General features: G+C 42.4%; 1 protein-coding gene across 1 annotated transcript in view; it reads left to right on the top strand.

The window, feature by feature from the left end:
* The window catches only part of Pik3c3 (phosphatidylinositol 3-kinase catalytic subunit type 3), a 78,251-nt gene that overhangs the window by 37,058 nt on the left and 19,469 nt on the right, over nucleotides 1–21,724 (top strand). Inside the window, exons 14-21 of the mRNA XM_050135093.1 lie at nucleotides 5,469–5,574; nucleotides 6,934–7,050; nucleotides 9,503–9,634; nucleotides 11,200–11,328; nucleotides 11,880–11,949; nucleotides 14,404–14,468; nucleotides 16,015–16,099; nucleotides 17,034–17,108. Of these exons, the coding sequence (XP_049991050.1) occupies nucleotides 5,469–5,574; nucleotides 6,934–7,050; nucleotides 9,503–9,634; nucleotides 11,200–11,328; nucleotides 11,880–11,949; nucleotides 14,404–14,468; nucleotides 16,015–16,099; nucleotides 17,034–17,108 (779 nt within the window). The remainder of the gene's footprint in view (nucleotides 1–5,468; nucleotides 5,575–6,933; nucleotides 7,051–9,502; nucleotides 9,635–11,199; nucleotides 11,329–11,879; nucleotides 11,950–14,403; nucleotides 14,469–16,014; nucleotides 16,100–17,033; nucleotides 17,109–21,724) is intronic.

Here is a 21,724-nt window from a genome sequence, read left to right as displayed (position 1 = left end):
CTGTTTTCCATCCTTCCCTGAGTAGTTAAAGAGTAGCTATCATGGTTTGCAAGAACAATGTAAAACAAAGGTACAAGGAGGTGACTTCCTGTACCAAAGTTAGTGTGAAGTGTGGCTCCCTCTCTTTCTAGAATCTTGAGGCAGAGGCCATATTGATAAATACATTGAAACAGTGGGGAAGTATCATGGGTTTAAATGAGGACAAATGAGTCCTGTCCACTTTCGCAGAGGATCTTAGGGAGAACTGGACAGAAAGTTGGGTTTTTAACCATAGAAATGATTTCCGACTCAATTCTCTACTTAATTTATGGCCTTAATTTAAATAACACAAGTTAATACATGTTCATTCTGAAAACTTGTCATTTTTTAGTAATCATAAGACAGTTTCCCTTTCTCGAAGAAATTTATATGCCATCTTACTTCATACTGGGTTTGAAAACCCTGTTATATGGGTTGAATCAAGATTCAGCTCATTTTCCTTTTCTCATATAGGAAGAGAAGCAGAGCACTTGTAAAAAGCGCAGATGCCTGGCCTGCATAAGCAATATTGTCTAAGCCTTTATGGTTTTCTCTTCCACAAAGAAAGACCAATACCAGTGATTTTTATGACATGAGTAATTTTCTCCAGTGGGACCTTGCCCAATGACTGAACTAATGGAAAGCCAAGTATCTCCAGGTGTCTACTTCAGCAGCTGAATGTATTATTCATAAAAATAGATTCCCTTCACACTAAATGTTAGGATGCCCTTGAAAATACATTGCAGAACATTTTGACTAGTTTTAATTACCAGTTTTCCATTTAAGAGTTTACTTAGAAATTCTCATTGCTAAATCGCTGTTTTGATTTAATAGAAACCTACAGTTAATGTTCCTTGCATTCCTATCTGAATGCTTTAGTGTACTTCTGTTCACACTATTACAAAAAGCATTTCCTTGTGAAAAGCTAAGTAAATATTTAAAAAAGAAACGACAAAAGAATTTACAGGGAGCTTAAAACATGGGCAGCCCCTCTTCGCACTCTTGGGAGCACTGCATCCGACTCAGACCCCATGTGGGTTTCTCTCTTTTGTCTCTAATTCATTGACCGATTCATTTTCAGAGAGGTAACAGCTCTCCCGGTAACACGCTACACATTATGCCTGCAGGCCAGAAGAGGGCACCAGATCTCACTACAGATGGTTGTGAGCCACCATGTGCTTGCTGGGAACTGAACTCAGGACCTCTGGAGAAACAATCAGTGCTCGTAACCTCTGAGCCATCTCTCCAGCCCCCACTCTACACATTATGTATTTAGAAATATTCATTGGTGAGAAAAATGACTGATAGTGACGCCTGACTTTGGCAGACACTGCTATTTTATGAGTGTAGGATAGTTATATGAGAAATAATTTCTAAGTTTTCTAAAGTGATGAAGCTTCCCCTGAGTGTGAACCAAGTGTGAGGATTTAGAACCTCACCGAGCTTCTTCTAGCCTAACAGATGAATAAAAATTTCCAGTTTTGCTGATGTCCTTTTTTCTTCTGAACACTCTGGGTTTCTTTGCTGTTTGCTTTTCTTTGTTTTCCAGTGGTTTCGATAGGATTCCTGCTCTAGCTAAATCCTTGAGGGGCTAGTAACTGTGCGGACGGCCCCTTTAAAACGAGTAGTGTCACATTTTAATCCACAGAGGGCAGTTCTGTCTGGAGTCTGTAAAATGTTGGCATCAGAATCTATAAATCCTTACAGGTTTTTATTTTTATAGTCACTGCAGTATGTGGAAAGGAAGGTAAACTTTCGACGCTGTGACATGTTTTCTCCAGCTTCTAAGACCTTTGAAAGTGATGAAAGTTAGTTACTCTGCAAAATGAAACTGTCAGGGAAGAGTGAGCCTGCTGGTGCCATCTTACTTGAGTGTCTGGACAGATTGTCACTTTCCTCCTTTAGATGACAGCGAACTGTGAAATGATTGACGCCGGTGTTTTGTCCCCATCTGTCTGTGGAGGTGATGCTCATTTGCACGTTAGATGACTCATTTCTTCTTTAGCAGAGCCTTGACTTGAAGCCCTAGAAAGGTGTTTAATTTGGAGATCATGCACCCTCAATTTCTGGAAACGCTGTAGCCATTTCCACGCAGTTAGCAGGTAGTGAACATAGTGGAGAGGCCTGCAGACATGGGCATGCTTGTTTGTGGATGAGTTTGCTACTTAGGTGCATAGGAAAAGAAACAAAATTATAACAGTGGTGGGGCCATGAGTTTGGGAAGCCAGGCCTAAGTTTGGAGTTTGAAAATACTTCTCTTCTGACAATCTTATCTACAGACCTCAGGTGACCACACATTCTGAAATACCATAATAAAATATATGAGCTTATATCGTTTGGGTCCTGGCTGAATCCTCTACAACAGAGCCATCCTCTAAAACGCCTTTCTTGATAAGAGGGCAGAGCTGTTCATCTGCCCTCTGAGCACCTGACATGTGGGCAGTATGAAGTACTGAAGTTTGAATCCAATCTGGTTTATTGTTGTTGTTTTCATTGTTTCTTGAAACAAAATCTTGTTTCTTAGTCTGTGCTGGTCTAGAAGTCAAGTTTGCCTGCCTCAGCCCCCAAGTGATGGGATCATAAGCATGCATTACAATACTGGGCAAGATGGAATTAATTATAATCTAAAGAGTCTTGTGTCTGATGATGTTGTAGATGTTCTATAAAGCACTGCTAGTTCTTACTGCTTTTATTAATTCGTAGTTTACAACTCTTGTAGAGGATGATGTAGTATGATTTCAACTCCTTGCAGCCCTGTTCTAGAAATGCCAGACCTCAAAAACGTTTGCTTTTGCGGTGTAGCTTAGCTCTGAGAAGAGGAGAGAGGACAGCTCTTACCTTCTTTAAAACAGTTGTCCATCTGTGAGATCATGTCAGCCGTCTCTGAAAGTGTTTGAGGTATGGCATTTCCACCAATGCCTTCACAATCTAGGAAGGTGCTGAGCGTTAAACACGTGGAGCAATGACAAACAAGGAGCTATGGTCAGGACAAGTTGTCTAAAAGAGTTCACTTACAAAGTAAGTCCAGAAGCAAGGTGCGTAGACTTCGTGAGAGAGACAGGATATAGCGATGACAGAACAGAGGCTGGGAACATGGGGAGACAGGGAAGGAAGGTGCCTTGGCAGATGCTGCCATATGTGCTAAATCACAGAGTTGGTGCTTAGCAGCCCCAGCGGAGACTAACCTGTCTGGAGTACGAGTGCATACTGGGTGATGGGGTTGACACCGCAAGCTCAGGGAAGCACAGTCTGTTTTAAAGGGAGATGCTGATGCTTCTGCTGTTGGACGTGGGACATCAGGACGGTGTTTTAAAGAAAATTTGAAGGTGGTTAAGTTGAAGAATAAGAATTTTTTTGTTTGAGTTGAAGAAATGTGCTATTACTTTGGAATTCCTGGTGGGGCCGGGCTGGCTGGCTGGTGCAGGGGCATCATAAGCATTTAGTGGAAGCAGTTAGCAGACTGCATCGGGTACCTGAGCACAGGCATGTTAGGGGTAGGTAGAGGACACAGCTAAAGATGCCTTTCTGGACATGTGAACCATCACTGACCATAGGCAGTTAGCCTGGGCTGGCATTCCCTTGATTTGACTGTGTCATGCCTTACCCCTTTTTATTCATGTCACTGAGACATGTCTCCTGCTTGGCTTTTGAGAAAACAATTTTTGTTAATTTTATTTACTACGTGAAAAAATTCACCTTAAATCATAGGGGATTTATTGATAGGGTGTTCAGTAGTTAAAGAAAAAAGATTCCCAGTTTGGTACGCTATTTTATATATTTTGTTTAAAAATGCTGCAGTATCTTTGTTTAAAGTTCTGGTGCTTGAAAAAAATCACTGAATGAATATGAAACCAAATCATATTATAAGGTGGAAATTATACCTTACATGAGCCTGCAGGGGTGTGGTGGAGATCAAGACACATGAGCTCTCTAGTCTTAGGCGGCTCATCCTCTAAGTGGCTGAATGCATTCTTCTAGTATCAGTGTAACGGATAACAGTATGTGTCCGGGACTTGACATTTGACTTATGTTAGCAGTTTAAGAATTTGTAAGTTCCTTGTGGTTTTAAAGTTTACTCCAACTTCAATTCTACTCCAAATTGAGTAAACTTAGCAGAATAGAAAGAATTCTGCCCAGGCTGTAGAGAGATGCTTACAGGGCAGTGTGTGTGTGCTGTTCAAGCATAAGTTTGGATCCCAAATACACATAGGAAGCCAGGTGAGGGGGTTGACAGAGACCAATACCCAGAGTTCAGCAGCCTGTTGGCCTCACAGATCAGTGAGCTCCAGGTTCAGTGAGAAATCCTCTCTTGAGGAAAACAGTCTGCCTCTGACCTTCACATACATGCACATGTGTGTCTACTAATATACATGCTCCTGAACATACGTATAACACGTGTACACACACACAGGATGGGGTGCAGGGCGGAGGAGGAAGAATGGATATAAATATATGGACTCTTTTGGAAGCTATATCCTAAATTAACCAGATGCACCATCCTGAGAAATAAATAAATATAAATATATATAGTGTCTCCCAGTTTTGAGTCTTGATCTCATGTAACCCTGTCAGTACTAATAACTGCTTCCCAAATGATAAAATTAGACTTGCTCCACCATCCCCTGCTCTCCACAGGTCACTATGGATGAGGCTCGCAGGTTGATCTGAATGGTTGTTTATCATGGCCCACTGAAAGTGATTTAAAGCTGATTTACAATTTAGCATTGTTATTTAAACAATATAGGCATAAGAACTGTTGTCATAGGGTTCTGTGTTTTAACTTTCTGTACCTATGTTTTATATATGGTTCGTTCCCCTCAGAACATTTTAAAACATTCATTAAATTACCTTTCACTTATTTATGTATGTGTGACCTTTGTTATCATTCAAGGAATTTAGATTTAGGAAAGGAAGTTTTGTTAACTATGTAAAGCAACTTTTATAATAGAAAAGTTCTAGATTTTATAGAGTTTTTGAGAAATAGTGAAATTGGGGAGAGAAAAATCAATTTGAACTTTTAGTCATTTTGCAAAATTATGTCAGAGAAAAAGATAACTCCAGGGGGTTTTCAGAGTAAGAATACCTTTTCTGTGCCAAGTATGAGATGGGGAAGTAATGTGTTTATTGTACAGTTACTTGGTGGATATGCAAGCTTTATTGACAGAGGAATGCATTAGTAGTTTCCAGGTATTTTATAGCATAGTGGAGCGTGTTTCCATGGCATCACGTAAGAAACATGAGGCATAGCCCAAAGTGACGCTAGCCCTGTTGATTGATGGCTGCTTATGTTGTTGCTTAGTGTTCACTTCTAAAGGAATGTAGACAAAAAACTTTTTTTCCATACTTAACTCTTACAACCGTGTTTTAATCTTTTTAATGAAATAATACAAATATTTATTCAATGAATCTTTCATTTCTCATCCTCTGAGCATCTTAAATGTGTTTTGAAGGTATGTGATAGTGGAGTGTGAAGATCAGGACACACAGCAGAGAGATCCAAAGACTCATGAGATGTACCTGAACGTCATGAGGAGATTCAGCCAAGCCTTGCTGAAGGTACTCAGGAGCTGCAATGGGGCTGGCTAGATCTGGCTTACAGTAATCTTGTAACTGAGAAGAACATAAAAGAGGTTGCTAGGGAGATGGCTCAGTGATTAAGAACACTTGCTGTTCTTCCAGAGAACCTCTCAGCATCACAGAGCGGCTTAAAACCACCCACAACCCAGTTCTAGGGGGTCTGACACCCTACCCTCTTCTGCTCTCTGTAGGCACCAGGCATGCCTGCTGAGCACAGATTTACATGCAGGTAAAACACCTAGACAAATAAAATGAAAATAAATAGACCTATTTCTTAAATAAAGGAGATTAATATTTGTGGTATATGAAAATTATTTGAAATCCCAAGTTCAGGGATTATAAATAAATTGCTGAAACATAGCTATTCATTTTCTAGTGTGTGGGGGTGCTCTGGTTTGAAATGCATGGGTCAATCATTGGATAGGAAACTGGACAAAACTAATATTTACTCTGACCCTTACAGGGTTTTGATTTTTATTAAATAAACCTTACATGGACAAAACAATGAGTAAATCCCTACTCTTTTAATTTTATATTTCTGTCCTCTTTTCTCGTCTAAATTCAGTAGATAGTTTGCCCAATATTACGGAGCCTTTTTGCTGCTTTGCTTCTTTAAAGCTGTGTCCAGGTCAGGCCAGCAGAGGGCGCAAGGGGAAAGAAAAGCAGCTGACATGGTACTCTCCAGCTCTGCTGCTGAGATGCTTCCTGGCATCTTTTTGTTGTATCTGCTGTTTCCTGTCTCATATTCTTGAAAAGCTAAACCACAGCTTATAGACTAAGCTTGGGTACAGCTCTCGGAGTGGCATCAGGCTCACCCCATGATAGCCTCGCTCTCTCCCTGAGCCTGAACAACCCGTGTGTTTTAAATGATGATGTTTTCACAGGTAGCTGGGAAAAATAAATGGGAAAATGCATTATCTATTATTTTATGGACCAGGGATTACTTTGTGGTGACATCTGTCTTTTAAGACATTTTGCTCAACAAATGTTTGTTCCATTTGGGTGTTTTTCTCTTTTTTGAAGAGATTTCTTCTTAGAACTTTTTTTGGAATCAGACTCTTTATTAACTCCATAAGTAGAAGCATTTTGGGGTGAATAAATTATGTCCTGTCACACGGTCATTTATATCATGGACTAATGATTGTTCAGGACCCAGGTAATTTTCTGCCCTAGCCAGTTTGTGCCGCTTGCCCTAGACAGCAGGTTTCTCATTATTTCCCAGTCAGAATAACTAGCCTGTTTCAGTCTCATTTTGTTTTGAAGTTTTTCGCTTTAGAAGAGAAAGGGAATGGTCCCCCTGTGGAGGTAGAGCTGATTTTCCTCGTTTTGCCCACTCAGGGTGACAAGTCAGTCCGAGTCATGCGCTCCCTGCTGGCGGCACAGCAGACCTTCGTGGACCGGCTGGTGCACCTGATGAAGGCCGTGCAGCGGGAGAGTGGGAATCGCAAGAAAAAGGTAAGCCACGGGGTCGCTTCCTGTTGATGGCTAAGAGTGGCTTCACCTCCTGAAATCCCGAGTTTTGACTCTGGTCTTGTCGGCTTGGCACATTGTACAAACTTACGCTGTTTGCTTCCTGTTAGAAACAGTGTCTTTCTTGCTGTGTAACCCAGACAAGCCTTGAATTCATCCTGCTGCCTTAGCCTCCTAAGTGCTAGTTTAAAGACATTAGTTTAGCCACTATGCCTGGCCTTATAGTAACTTCTTATGGGTAATTATAGTCCCAGAAGCCTGAAGCACTGATGCTATTGGGGTCCTGTTTTGTAGGTTATCATATGATGTGATTATCATAGGTTAATATGACCTAACTATACGGAACGGCAGGCATATAGGATTAAGGGATCAGTTGGTCCAGTGTCACACAACTAGTAAGTTTTGGAACTGTTTATCTCCAAACATAATTTCATCTGTACTGCATTGCTGTCTCTCATCTTAGAACCTTAGCTATTCGGAGACTAAGATCATTTACGTGAACATTTTGAAAAAACAAAGGACCAGAGCAGCTTGCAGAGCCAGTGCCGCCTTTCTGTCTGCTCTGGCCAGCAGCAGTCTTTGCTGTTCAGAAGAATCACAGGCCATGATCAAATAAAGAAATCCCCATGCCGTTTGCCCAGCACCATAGGCCATGCCTGTCCCCACAGTGAGAAGCAATCCCTAGCGTATCCCCGGCAGTGGCCACGGCAGCTTGGACCTTTGATCTCAGCAGCAGCATTGCTTACTCTGATGCAACAGTGAGGGGCAAAACCCGGGGAAGCAGTAAAAGGATGGCAAGCGTTGGATTCCGTGTGAGCAATCTGCCATCCATTTTGTGAAGGAGTATTTTTCATGACCTTTATCGAGACACCTAAATAGATCTCTGCCAGTTAAGAATTGGTTTTAACTTTAGGGACCTTGGAGTATTACTGAAGGGAAGTAATTTTGTGCTTGGTCATCCTTAAATACTGTTCTTTGACCAGCTAGTTCTTGCTGATTCTAGAACTTCCACTTCTTACACATGAATCATACATGAGGTACTTTCTAGCTCTGGAGACGTAAGTCAAGTTTTCTCTCTTTAAAGCATGACTTGCCTATTCAAAGACTACAAGATTCTCTTGACTTCAGAGAAAATGGATTGCTCTGAAGCTGGGAGGTGAGCTTTAGTGGCTGTCAAAGACGACTCGGATTGCTCAGATTCTGAGGTCTGTGTTCTGTCCAGTGTGTCCGTGAGCTCATGAAACTGAGAATCAGGGGAGTAGGTAGCAGTTTCCTCCAAAGTAATTAAATATTCTTCTTAAAGTTAAAAAGATGCGCTGGGGTAGCATAATGTAATACTTGACTAATATTTGGTCATGCTAAATTAAGCTTCAAATGAAACTGCACTTCTCTGCGACTCTGTAAATGCTTTGTACAAGGAAATGTCCGTTCCTGCTTCTCCCTCAGCTGCAGTAAGAAAGTGCATTCCCTGTCACTGTTGAAGAAGTCTAGCTTTTCGTCAGCAGGTTCCTCCTGAAGGCATGCTGCTGCTGCTGCTGCTACCACGTGGGTTGTGTGTAGAGATGGTTGTCTGCGTGTATACCCTGTGCTTCATGCTCGAGTGAAATACATACATACATATTCATGTGTTTCCACATACTTCAATGTTGCTAAGTGAAATAAAGTTACATCACCTCCTACTTCCCTTTCCTCCCTTAAGTCCTTCCCAGTTACCCTCCCTTGAATCCTCTCCTGCCTCCCCTCGGGTTGATAGCTGCTCTTTCTTTGATTGTTACATATACACATACCTGCTTATGGATATATATATACACACATATACTACACACACATATGTGATGATGGTAACGTGGTTCCTAAGTATTGCATCTAGGTAGGACTGTTTGAGTGCTTCTCTTCCTTGGCAGCTTACATAGTTTTTCCTGGAACATTAAAGCCAGACCTGAGGAAAGAGGCTCTCAGGTCAGATCCATCTCAAGGCCAGTATGTGTCCTGAGTGTGTGATGTCTCCAACAATAGGGCAAAGAACACTAAGGCTGACTAAAGCCTCAAGGAATCTCATTCTTTTATACTTACCTAAAGTTATATCCAATATATAATATTGAATCTATAAGATGTGTATGCCCATATTTATATAGACATACTCATACACACGTGTGTATGCCTTGAAATTAAGTAACTCGGACTGACAGTGTTTTCTATAAGAACCATAGATTAAAAAAAAAAAAAAAAAACTCCAGTACCAGGAATGAGAAACTGCCTTGTGAAAGGGAGGGTTGTCCAGGCGCTGGTTGCTTCTCTCCTTGAGGGCAGGCCTTTGTTGCTGCCTATTTTCAGATACGTTTATGCTCTTTGCAAATAATATTACTAGAACCGGTTTTAGGCCTGTGTTACGTGCTTGTGGACTTATTTTTCATTACTCCTTTCTAATTTGTTCTAGAATGAGAGACTTCAAGCGCTGCTTGGAGATAATGAAAAAATGAATTTATCGGATGTGGAGTTGATCCCATTGCCGTTAGAGCCACAGGTGAAAATAAGAGGAATCATCCCAGAGACAGCCACCCTGTTCAAGGTAGGTCTGACAGGTCATTCCCGTGTATGACTGGAGCCCATGATTGAGCATGCAGCAGAATCACCACCTTGGAAAATGAAAATATTTCAGGGAGAAACCCCATTTCTCTTTGTAAATGTTAGATTAACAGCTGCTGTTTCATTATTGTTTATCCGTATGTTTTATTATTCACATTATTGTGGGTTTTTTTTTTAAATTTTTGGATGTATTTTATTTATATGAGTGTTATGCCTGCATGTATGTCTGTGTGTGCTGCCTGTGTATCTGCTGCCCTCAGGTCAGAAGAAAGTTTTAGATCCTCTGGAAGTTGAGCTACACATGGCTGTGAGCCACCGTGTGTATCCTAGGGATAGAACCTGGGTCTTCTGCAAATGCTACAAGTGTTCTTAACTACTGAGCTTTCTTTCTGGCCCGTTACTTGTATTTTAAGATCTTTTTTGTTCCAATTAGAGAGACATTTCTATGAAAATATGTCATTTTTTTTCTCTGGAACTTTATTTTTTTAATATTTACTTTGAAAAGTAGTCAGAGCCACAGTTACTATATTTCATATAGGGTATTTTTAAAAGGCAAATTTCAAGGCTTACATTAGATATTCGTAAGTTCAGGTGGCTGGATATCAGGCCCATTTACCATTTTTTTTTTAAAAAAATAGCACAATACTCATTCCTGTATATTCATATTTCCTTGGTTACATTTTTAAGTAGCAGTCACCTTTATTCTAAACAGTATGCCAAATGTTCTTTTTACTGGCTACTGACTGTACAGGTAGAAAGCTAATCAGGCATCCAGGATAATCTGGGGACCCTTAGGTAAAGGCTTGTGGTTCTAGGAGCACACAGCCTTAAGCTTCACCAATGTTCTTTGATATCAGGTGAGGAAGAGCTTCTCGACCCTGGGAGAAGAGACCACGTAAGGCAGAACAGGAGCCTTTAGCGCTGTGTCAGCACCCTGTTCCTAGCTCACACAGCTGCTGAGAGCTTCAGCGCACAACATAGCCGTCCTGGCAGCATCTGTTGTTTTAAAGTACTCTTAAAAGTTTTTGTTTTGTTTCTTTCTTTTCTATAATGAGATCTGATGCTCTCCTCTGGCCTGCAGGCAGAACACTGTACACATTTAAAAAAAGTAGCATTTTTTGTCTTTGATGCACATATTTGAATGGCATTGTTTTTCATTATTGCTCCCGTAGGTCTCTGACACCACAACAACGGGGTGAACATCTGTCCAAAGCCAGCTCTGGATCTGGTCCTACAAGTGTCAGGCTTAGGCCCTGAGGTTTCCTATTGTCTTAGTAGACGGGTAACCGTTGTTTACGGAGGAGGAACAGCTTGAAGAGTCTGTTTGGGTCACTCTGCTGTACCTGGTTACACTCCTGTCCATTCTGGTCTAATTGCCTTGTGTGTAGTTCCTGCCTGGCACCCTGAGTTTCTTTCCCCCGGCCAATTCATTTCTTAAGGCCTCCTGCCCCTGTGCATGTAGCGGAGCATCAGCATTTCCTTCTGTATGGAGTCGATCTTCGTTCACTAATCTCGACCCAGTGTTCAGGCAGTGTCTTTCTGTTGCAGAGCGCTCTGATGCCTGCGCAGCTGTTCTTTAAGACAGAAGACGGAGGCAAATACCCGGTCATCTTCAAGCATGGCGACGACTTGCGTCAAGACCAGCTGATCCTGCAGATCATCTCCCTGATGGACAAGGTGAGCGTGAGTCCGCTGATGGGGATGGTGCCTCATTTGTCGTGTGCACAGACACTCAAGCATTTGTGTCGTTTCTTTACACAGCTCGGCAGTCTCCACTTTACCTCGAACAAGCTTTTCTTCGTCACTTTAGAATGGCTCTCAGGGCAAGTGGGAAGGCACGTGCAGTGTTTTTTCCAAAGTTCTCACAGTTTCAGACTTAGCCGTCTAATAAGCTAGATCCTTGCCAAGTGCCATCCCAGTCTCTGACCTTTAGAGAACCACGGACCCCCTTTTTCTTTGCTTCTGCCTTCTGTGTCACTTTGTGGCCTGGAAGGTCAGCACGAAGCATTAGGAAGAACAGTGATGTTTATTGACAGCGTATGACATATTCATATTAGGTGAAAATGTGTCTCAGTACCCAAACAAATTAGTTCATTTTGACACTGAGAGTTCAGGTACCGCCCCTAAGATTTCCACTTGTCCTCATTGTATGACTGTGTTATGATATGTCCGTGAGCCTGCTTCCAGTCTTTACGTTCACTTACTGTGTTTTATCTTTCAATCCAAAGCTGCTACGGAAGGAGAATCTGGATCTGAAGTTGACACCTTATAAGGTCTTAGCCACTAGTACCAAACATGGTGAGTTCATTCTACATCACGATCGCTTTCTTCAGTTTCCGGTCAGTATACTTTTCCTTTTTAAACTGAAAATCCTTAAGAAAGCTAGAGAGTGACTTAGCTTATTCAGAGCTCTGAAGCCATGTTGGAATGTCTTCCCATCTCCCTCTCTTCTCCCCGCTGCCCTCCCCTCCTTCTCCTTTCTTCCTCTTCCCCCTTTCCGTGTTCCTCTCCTCTGTTTTTATGCTCACACCCACCTCTTTTATTTCCTCCTTCACAGTTCACAGATTTTCCTGCATCTGACTGCATGGTCCTTTTGGGAATTGCTGTGGCCCAGAAAGGCCTTGGAGCACACTTGGCTTGCAGATGTCACTCAGCAAGTGCCTGCTGTGTGTTGCAGTGTGTCCATGTGTGTGCAGATGTGCACCTTTGTGTGTACATAGTCTCTGCGATGCTGGACAGTTTGAGCCCGGCTGTTGCTCGTTGTAGATTCTATAGATCAGCACTCCTACTGTTTCAGCTCTCCATTTCCGCTCCCATGTCTGGTTGGTGATGTCACCCTCATTTCATTTTCTAGCGCAATCTTCCAGAAAGCACCGTTGTGCTTTTTCGTTGTGCTTTCTAGCTTGTCTACACAAGTTTATTTCTAACTTTTATGTGCTCTCGGGACAAAGACAGAGGAGGCTACCTGACTGAGTTGTGACTTGCTGGCAGGCCCTGTGTCTGACTGTCTCTTTGGCACTGCTTCCCCCACCCCCAATAGTCCTTGTGGTGGACCCCTTGGTTGTCTCTGCTCCTTCTGCCTCAGGGCTTTCAGGTGTCACGATCATGTGTGACAATTCATTTCCTATACAGTGTCACCTGTTAAGGCTCTGCTTCTGAAAAACATGGTCCCGGCACCTGGTGACTTTTTTGTTTTTAATTTTTATTCTTTATATTTGAGAATATCATACATATACACAAAGAAATACAACCCTATAAATACCCACATTTCACTTCCTACTCCTTCCAACCCCCCCCCCCCCAAACACCAACTGGTTAAGATATCTGTTTTTTGTTTTGGTTTGGTTTTTGTTTCAATAACCCACTCAGTCTAGTTAGTGCCTCTCATGTGTGGATGGGTGTGGACCATCCAGTGGAGCATGGAAAATGTACCTGTGACCACATCTTCAAAAATAAATAAAAGATTTTCCCCTCTCAGCAACTGTTTACTGCTAATAGCCCCTCAGGCGAGGAGCAGGGCTTGGAGGTCATCCTCATCTCTGCCTACATTTCAGCTGATCCTGTGCAGGTGACTGCAGTTGCTATGAGTTCTTGATTGCACTAGCTGTGTGGTGTCCAGAAGACAGGTTGCCATAGCACTTTTCTCCACCTTCTGGCGATGTCCACTGAGCCTTGGTAGGGACTTTAGTATAGATGTGCTAGTTATGGCTGAGCCCTCAGTCTCTTATACTCAGCACTTTGACTTACTCTGCATCTCTCCTCTGCTGCCTGCTCCACGGTTGAGAGCAGCCAGCCTAGGGATATAGACACAAATATTTAGAAGGCAGATTTGACAGTGTGACCATTTAGACAGTAACAATAACAGGTTCTACTTTGACTTCCCCAACTTTTGACAGAATTACAGTACCAGGCATGTAATTATTTCCTGCTGCTTAGCTTGGCGGCTTTTCATTCTTGTGTAGCATCCATCTCCCTTTTTGACTTTCATAGAGCTCTTTCATTTATGATATTTATTCCAGAAAAATTTGAGCTTTAAAATATATGTGTAGTTAGGGATAAGCATCTTTTATTTTCCACATATGACATAGTTCATACTACATGATAGAAAATAAATAAATGCTTGTTGAAGTGAATGGATCTAGATTTTTTTTTTCTTTTTTTCTCTTCTATATTTGTATTCTGCAGGGATTTCCCTTTGTCCACCAGTTGTTAGAATGTCAGGGCCACCAAATCCAGATCAGAAATGCTGTTGCCTCGTGCGCTTAGGTTTTTCACGTCTGTTGTTTAATGATCTTGTGCCAGGTTGACTGGCTCTCTTTTATTTCTCAGACTGAGTTTCACATTTGTACTGCTGTTTTAAAGTTATGGAAGGATGCTAAGTTTAAGTTAATATGCTATATTACTTTGTGTTCTAAATGTTAACTGATAGAAATTCCCCTAGGAAAAATGTACAGATAAATCAAACTAATTAAAAGAAGTTGCCCAGTAGTTCTGTGACCAGCATAAAGTTAGCATGGTGTCCACCGTCCTTGCTCTGGGAACAGAATAGAATGTCCACTAAGTGGGAAGGTGTGCCCAACAGAGCCTTAGCTTCCTCTGGTTACCCAGCCCATATGGAATGAACACGGTGTGTCAGACCTTCCTGATTGATGCGAGCCTGAGGTACCCAGTGTGATGCTCATTGCAGTGTACCAGGTCTTCCTGATGGGCCGGAAGTGTGGTGCTTACTGCTATGTGTCTCTTTCCATGTAGGCTTCATGCAGTTCATCCAGTCAGTTCCTGTTGCTGAAGTACTGGACACAGAGGGAAGCATTCAGGTAATGACATCCATATGAAATACAGCTGATGATGAAGGACTCTGTTAGTCTCCTTTTCTACTCTTTTTTTTTTTTTTTCCTGTATCTTTGTTCTCTACAGAAGTAAGAACTCTTGGTAGTTGAAGGCTACATTGTTAGTCACTTCAGTGCTAAAGCCTTTAAACTGTGTGCGGCACCTAACTGGGGCTCAGTATCTATAAACAGATAAAATAAAGCTCACCACCCCCACACTATACACCATACAAACTAAAGCTTAGAGCTGCATTCTGCTCCAGAACATGGAAATACTCTTAATTTATTTAGCCATTAATAGATGAACATTTTTAGTTATTTCCAGTTTTTGTTCTTAAAACAGGTCTATAACAAAATTTTATCTTAAACATCATTTGTATGGTTGTGCCCATATCATGGCAAAATTTTAATTTGGGGAACTTTTTTTCTTCTTTCTTTTTTCTCTCCCTCCACCCCAACCACCTTGGTCTTGCAAGAAGTTACACTTATTTTATCCCCTTAGAAGAGGTAGCTTCCACATCATTTTCCGCCATTTTTCCATCTGATCCTATTGTGAGCCCTTTCACTATAGCAAGCACTAGTCATGGCACAGGAGTGTGCCTTGTTTGGTTGTGGTTCCCTTAGCCATCAGATTGTTCAGGGGTGTTCATGCCAGCTGTTGATAAAGGTGTAGATTGTGGATGCTGCCTTTGACAGGCTTCTCACGTGCAGATTTCCTCCGATGATTCGATCCATCGCTGCTGTGGGTAGATCGCTTAGCAGCCATGTGCCTTCTCTAATTTCAGATTCAGCTGAATTTAAGAGTTATTTTCACAGCAGTTTCACTTTTTCTAGCTCTACTCCCACTCACACAGTAGCACCCATTAGGAAGGTCTGGCACGCTCCCATGATGAGATTTTAGCTTTGGGAATCTCAGTGTAGCTTTCCTTTGCGTATTCTGGCTTGAATACAAGGTTGAGCATTTGAAAGTAAACCTGGTAGTCCTACTGTGAAGTACTCCTTAACTCATTAATCCTTGAGTGGAGTGCTCCCTAGTCCTCCTCTGATGTGCTCCCTAGACCTCCTGTGGAGTGCTCCCTAGACCTCCTGTGGAGGGCTCTGTAGTCCTCCTCCGACCTGCTCCTTACTCCCTTGAAGTGCTCCTTCACATCGCCATGCTCTTGTTTGTGTTTTGTATGAGATGATCAGTGTGTAGGATTCTCTCATATACTCCATATCCAGATCCTTCGTCAGGTTCATGAGGTGTGGGAAAGCTGAAAAGAGAAGCCTGTGGCTTTGGTGTGCTGTGGAATTTCCACTTTGTGTATTCAGGCTCCCACTGTGAAGGACGGGCCCACCTGTTCATGTGCAGGAAGTAACCCTAAGGTCTCTAGGCTCTTGCATCAGCTTGGATTACCGGATGCTGCCATTGCTGTTTCCACAGCCTCAGACTGCCCTCTGAGTCCTTGTTACACGAGATGCCTGGCCATGGTTTTGTAACGCCTAACCTGTTCAGAGTGCTCAGTTTGTAAACTTGCGTTCACTTCCTTTTCAGAACTTTTTTAGGAAGTATGCCCCGAGCGAGACTGGACCCAATGGCATCAGTGCCGAGGTCATGGACACCTACGTCAAAAGCTGTGGTAGGTGTTTCAGGCTGTGGTTTTTTCATAGATGCACGAGTGAAGAAAAGCCAGCCGTACTGATGGTGCTGTATTGGTTCATAATTACAGCATGCTATGATCAAGTGTCTTATAAGAAAACAAGTAAAAGGTCTAAGGTGGAATCTGGAAATGCTGGAGGTGACAGTGTGGGTGCAGTTGATCGCCATGTTAAGACTTCCCCTCTCTCGTTCTGCCGCTTGGCCATTGTGGAGCTTTGTAATTCCCGCTGAAGTCTCCGTGTTTCGGGTCATTATCATTAAGTAAAGTCTGGGGAACACCTCAGTCAGAAATAATTTTTTTATTAACGCTAAGCAGAACTAACAGTTGTGTCTGGAGAGCGACTCTCATGGCCTCTGAAGTTGTCTGCTCCTGGAAGGAAGTACGGCCATGCTTTCTGGTGAATTTGTCATTTCCTGTCATGTGTACCAGTCACCATTCAGCTTATCGTCATAAGAACTCATTTTCATTTCAAGGAGGGATTAAAAAGATGATACTGGTGCTGGAGCATTGGCTAACTAGACTAGTTAAAGATTATGAGATTATATATATAATGACTGACAGTTTACCTCATATGTATTTACTTCGTCACCGTTTGCATATGTTTCTAATGAGACGTGCTAAATGGATACTTAAGTTAAAGTTCACAAAGCTTAATTTAGCTTCTGAGAGTAAAAAAAAAAACGATAATTGACAAAAACCTTTAAGGTTTGCTATTGCAAATACTAATTTCTTTAATGTTCAGGATAATAACTAACAAAGCCAGGGCCAGGGAGCCACAGCTTTCTTAGTCAGTGGGGAAATTGGAGACGCTAAAACCACGAGTAAACTAAAGAAGCGCACATTACTCTTAGGGTCAGGGGAGTGTGTGACCTGCGTGCTGAGCATGTCTTTCCCAACTTTTATTGTCTTCTAGCTGGCTACTGTGTGATTACGTACATTCTTGGAGTTGGAGATCGGCACCTGGATAACCTTCTGTTAACAAAAACAGGTAACAAATCAGTACCTTAGAAGACACATTTTAGGTCGGGCACACCTTTAATTCCAGCTCAGGAGGCAGAAGCAGATGGATTTCTCTAAGTTCGAGGCCAGCTTAGTCTACATAGAGTTCCAGAACAGCCAGAAACCTTGTCTCAAAAAAACAGAAAACAAAAGGGAGAGAGTGAGAAAAGAAGATGCATTTTTATATGTGGTGATTTTTCCTTTATCCTAGAATCAACTTATTAACAAAATAAGTTGCATAGGAAGGGGAGAATGGGAGGATGGGAGGGAGGAGGAACTGTGGTTGGTATGTAAAATAAAAAAAAAAATTAATGCATTTCTTTATTTCTATATGTGTATGTGGTTGCACGTGTGTCCTGGTGTATGTATGGATGTCAGAGCACAGCTGTCAAAAACCAGTCTCTTTGCTCACCATGTTGGTCCAGGAGATCTAGCTGAAGTCATTGGGCCCATGTGGAAAGTGCCTTTAGCTGTTGAGCCATCTCAGTGGCCTTAGATCCTTCTTAAGTCCCTTAAGATGGAGCACTGGAAGGACACGTTAGCAGGGAGTCTGTGAGTGAAGCCCCTAGCCCCATCCTGCATGCCGTGCCTCTGGAGAGAGTGATGTGTGCAGGTGCCACCTGAGCATGCCTAGGTACGATGCTTTCCCTCACCCGTAGCTTTCCTCAGTTTAGCAGCTGTCTCCTGGTTTCCTTTCTCCGTGGAGCCCATGTGTTTCCTGGCCTCATCTCATCCTCACCCGCCACCCTTGTTTGTAAGTCTCTTCCCAGCTCCAGGACCCATCCGTAACATGCCAGTTCTGCATTTTCAGTGTCCCTCCTTGAAGCCACCAACATGAAGTCTCCCAAGCTCGTCTTCTATCTGCATGTCACATCACTCCTGCCACAAGACAAGTGCCCTTGTTTCCCCTCTCTGGAAAGTTCTTTTGCTTGGATCTCTGCAGGGCAGACTTTGGCTATTGTCTGAGCTGAGTTAGGATGCTCTTAGCAAACCTGTAATTGTTAGGTGGGCATCAGCATGGCACTCTGTACTCATTGCTTCATTCTGTCTTCTTCATGTTGGCTGCCAGTGTTTATTTACTCCAAGAGCTCGAGCCGGGGCTCTTACTGACTGCTCATCAGTCATTGCCCAGTCAGGGTGCAGGGCCTGTGCAGGAGCCTTGTCTGTCATTTAACACTGTGCCTTGTGCCTCTGGAGCTGTGGGCAGCACTTGGCTAAGGGAACAGGAAGGGAGCTAATCAGCTCTGCTCTTCTGTGTAGTCCTTTCTCTGAACAAATAATTCAAGTGTCTGTAGCTTTTTGGAGAAACTAGGTTTTCAAATTACTGATTAAAGCCATCTTTCTCATATGCAGATGGTTTCCTGTGTTTTTGCATTTCTCCCATGGTAGCCAGAATTTAATGGAATAGTTGAATGCAATCTGACCACTTGCTAATATTCTAACCCTGTTAACTGGCATACTGTAGTAGAATTTCTATATTCATTTTGAATTATCATATGTGAAATTTATTTTATTGAATTTGTGTCTGAGGTGCCATGTTCCTGTTTTGACCACACTGAAGTAGCTAAGACCAAAGGACTTTTTGGTAAACACAGAGGTTTTGGGCTACTTTAACACTTTAGCAAAAGATATTTATAAATTCTCATGACGTTTTTTAGAGCATTTTCATTTTGAAGACATTCTCTTGTGTCTCTTCTTTAGCTTCTTCCAGAACTACAGTTATTCGCGCCACTTCTGGCTTGAGCTGGTCTGCAGCCATCCACACTGCAAAGTAGCTGCCTTACCAGCACCTCAGCTCACGCTGCTTGGCTCTCTGGGGTTTATGTCTCCTTTGGTTTGGTATGTTTTGTCTTACTGGTTTTTTCTTTCTTTCTTTCTTTCTTTCTTTCTTTCTTTCTTTCTTTCTTTCTTCATATCTCGATTTTTATTTTTTGTTGTTTTTTTTTTTTCTTTTTGCAGAGGTGAGAGAAACAAGAGGTTGGGTGGGTAGGAAACTAAAGAAGGGAGAGAAAAGAATATGATCAAAGTGTACTGTATGAAAACAATTTTTTAAAAGACATGAGACTCCTAGATGAAAACCCAGAGAAAATTTTTTTAAAAAAAATTGAAATGAAATAGAATAGCCTATTTTTTTTTTTTCACCTAGGTCTTAGTGTTGTGGAAATCAGACTGTGAATTTTTAGTTGTGAGTCTGCATTAGTTTCCACCAGAGGGCGCCTCAAGTTTCCTCTTTAGATAACAGACTTCCATGAAATGTTCATGAAGAACATTCTTTTTCTTTCTGAAAAGCAAGGTATTTTGTTTGTTGTTTTGATTTTTTTCTTTTTTTTTGGGGGGGGGGGGTTGTGGGTTTTGACACCAGGTTTGGCTTTGGAGCCTTCCCTGGAACTAACTCTTGTAGACCAGGCTGACCTCGAACTTACAGAGATCCGCCTGCCTCTGCTTGTGCCACCACAAGCCAGCTAGAGTTCATCCAGTTATATCCTGCAGTAAGCATATAAGTCTTCTTTACCAGGGAACTTAATTAATTAAACAATACCTATAGGCAAGCGTAAGTCTAGCTGGTGTGACAACTCCCAGCACTGAGGAGACTGAGGCAGGCAATCCATCATTATAAGGCAAGGCTAGCCTGTCTGATGAGAGTAAGTTCCAGGCTAGCCTGCTCACAGTGAGAGCCTGTCTAAAAACATTAAAGAATTTAAATGATATAAAAAAAAATAAAAAGTACCAGAGAAATTCTTTCAAAATTCTCAGCTGAGGGGACATATGGCAATGTTTCAAGGCAGTTTCAACTTATGTTCTATATAAATAGTGTGGTGGCTGAGCCTTAACAAAGTGAGTTCTGACTGTTGGTTCACTGCAGGAAGTACATTTCTGTTCTTTTATTTTTAAAATGCCTTACTTTAATCATCTTTTCTGTGCATTTTGATCCATTATGCCATAAACATAAATCTTCGATCATATTAGAAGTTGAGAACTTTGGCTTCTCCTATGTGGCTGCCATGTCTCAACAGCTGATACAAAATGTCTGTCTGCTCTGTTCTTATTGCCAGCATAGCAAACAAAGTTCAGCGTGAGGGTCTGCTTTGGTGGCGGCTATGTCCTCTTCTCTCTGAGAAGGTCTCTGTTGTGAGGTGTAGGGCTTCAGATTTAGCTCACAGTGTCCCAGGGAATATAGATGGGCTGGGAAAGGATCAGCAAGGGACTCGAGGCACATGTGAAATAAGGTGCTTCTGTAAATATGGATAATTCAAAGTGTGTTTAAAGATAATGTAAGCATGACTTTCAATTACAGATTTCTCTAGTTTTTCATTTCTTGGTTTGAGTACTTTTAGCTGGTTGTGTATTTCCTTAGTCGAACAGCAGAGGGTACTGTATCTCCACCATAAAATTGAAGGCCTTTTTTTTATTTATTTATTTTATTTTTTTTATTGAGAATAGGAAAAAAAAGTTTCCGCCTCCTCCCAGCCTCCCATTTCCCTCCCCCTCCCCTCACTCTTCTCCCCCTCCCCCCCCTCCTCTCCCCCTCCCCCCACTCCTCTCCCCCTCCCTCTCCAATCCAAAGAGCAGTCATGGTTCCCTGCCCTGTGGAAAGTCCAAGGACCTCCCCCCTCCGTCCATGTCTAGGAAGGTGAACATCCAAACTGGCTAGGCTCCCACCAAGCCGGAACATGAAGTAGGATCAAAACCCCTTGCCATTGACCTTGGCTTCTCATCAGTCCTTATTGTTCGCCATGATCAGAGAGTCCGGTTTTATCCCATGCTTTTTCAGTCACAGTCCAGTGGCCTTGGTGAGCTCCCAATAGATCAGCCCCACTGTCTCAGTGGGTGGGAGCAAGGAGCTCGTATTTTCCCTCCATCTGCTCCTCATTGGGACCTTGTGGGCTCAGTCCAGTGCTCCAGTGTGGGTCTCTGTCTCTATCTCCATCCATTACCAGATGAAGGTTCTATGGTGATATGGAAGATATTCGTCAGTATTGCTATAGGATAGGGTCATTTCAGGTTCCCTATCCTCAGCTTCCCAAGGGACTAACTGGGGACATCGCCTTGGGCTCCGGGGAGCCACTCTAGGTTCAAGTCTCTTGCCAACACTAAGGTGGCTCCCTTAACTAAGATATGTGCTTCCCTGCTCCCCTATCCAACCTTCCTTTATCCCAATCTTCCTGTTTCCCCAAGATCCCCCAATCCTCCCCTTCTCACTTTTCTCTCCCCATCCCCCCTTATCCCCAACCCACCCCACCCCCAAGGTCTCAATTTTCTCCCCGGCAATTTTGTCTACTTCCCTTATCAAAGGCCTGTTAGTCAGTTAATGAGGTTTTTCTTTTTTGAGGGATTTGATGTTTTACTTGTTACTGAATTGTTATGCCGGCCTGGAGAAAGCAGGAAACTTCAGGTTTAAACTGGCATGAGACTGAAAAGGGGATTTTTGTTATTCATTGTTGATATCTGTGGATGAAACCATAGCTTAGTCGGTGATGGGTCATGGAGAACTTGTTTTAGTTACTAGTCTATTGCTATGGTGAAACACCATGACCAAAGCCCCTTTTATAAAAGAAAACATTTAATTTGGGGCTCGCTTTAGTTTTAGAGGGTTAGTCTGTGACT

This window comes from Alexandromys fortis, unplaced genomic scaffold (assembly GCF_014885135.2).
Source record: "Alexandromys fortis isolate MF-2015 unplaced genomic scaffold, M_Fortis_MF-2015_v1.1 scaffold_25, whole genome shotgun sequence".
Lineage (NCBI taxonomy): Eukaryota > Metazoa > Chordata > Mammalia > Rodentia > Cricetidae > Alexandromys > Alexandromys fortis.
Note: the sequence above shows the minus strand (reverse complement) of the source record. Positions and strands in the feature narration are given on the sequence as shown.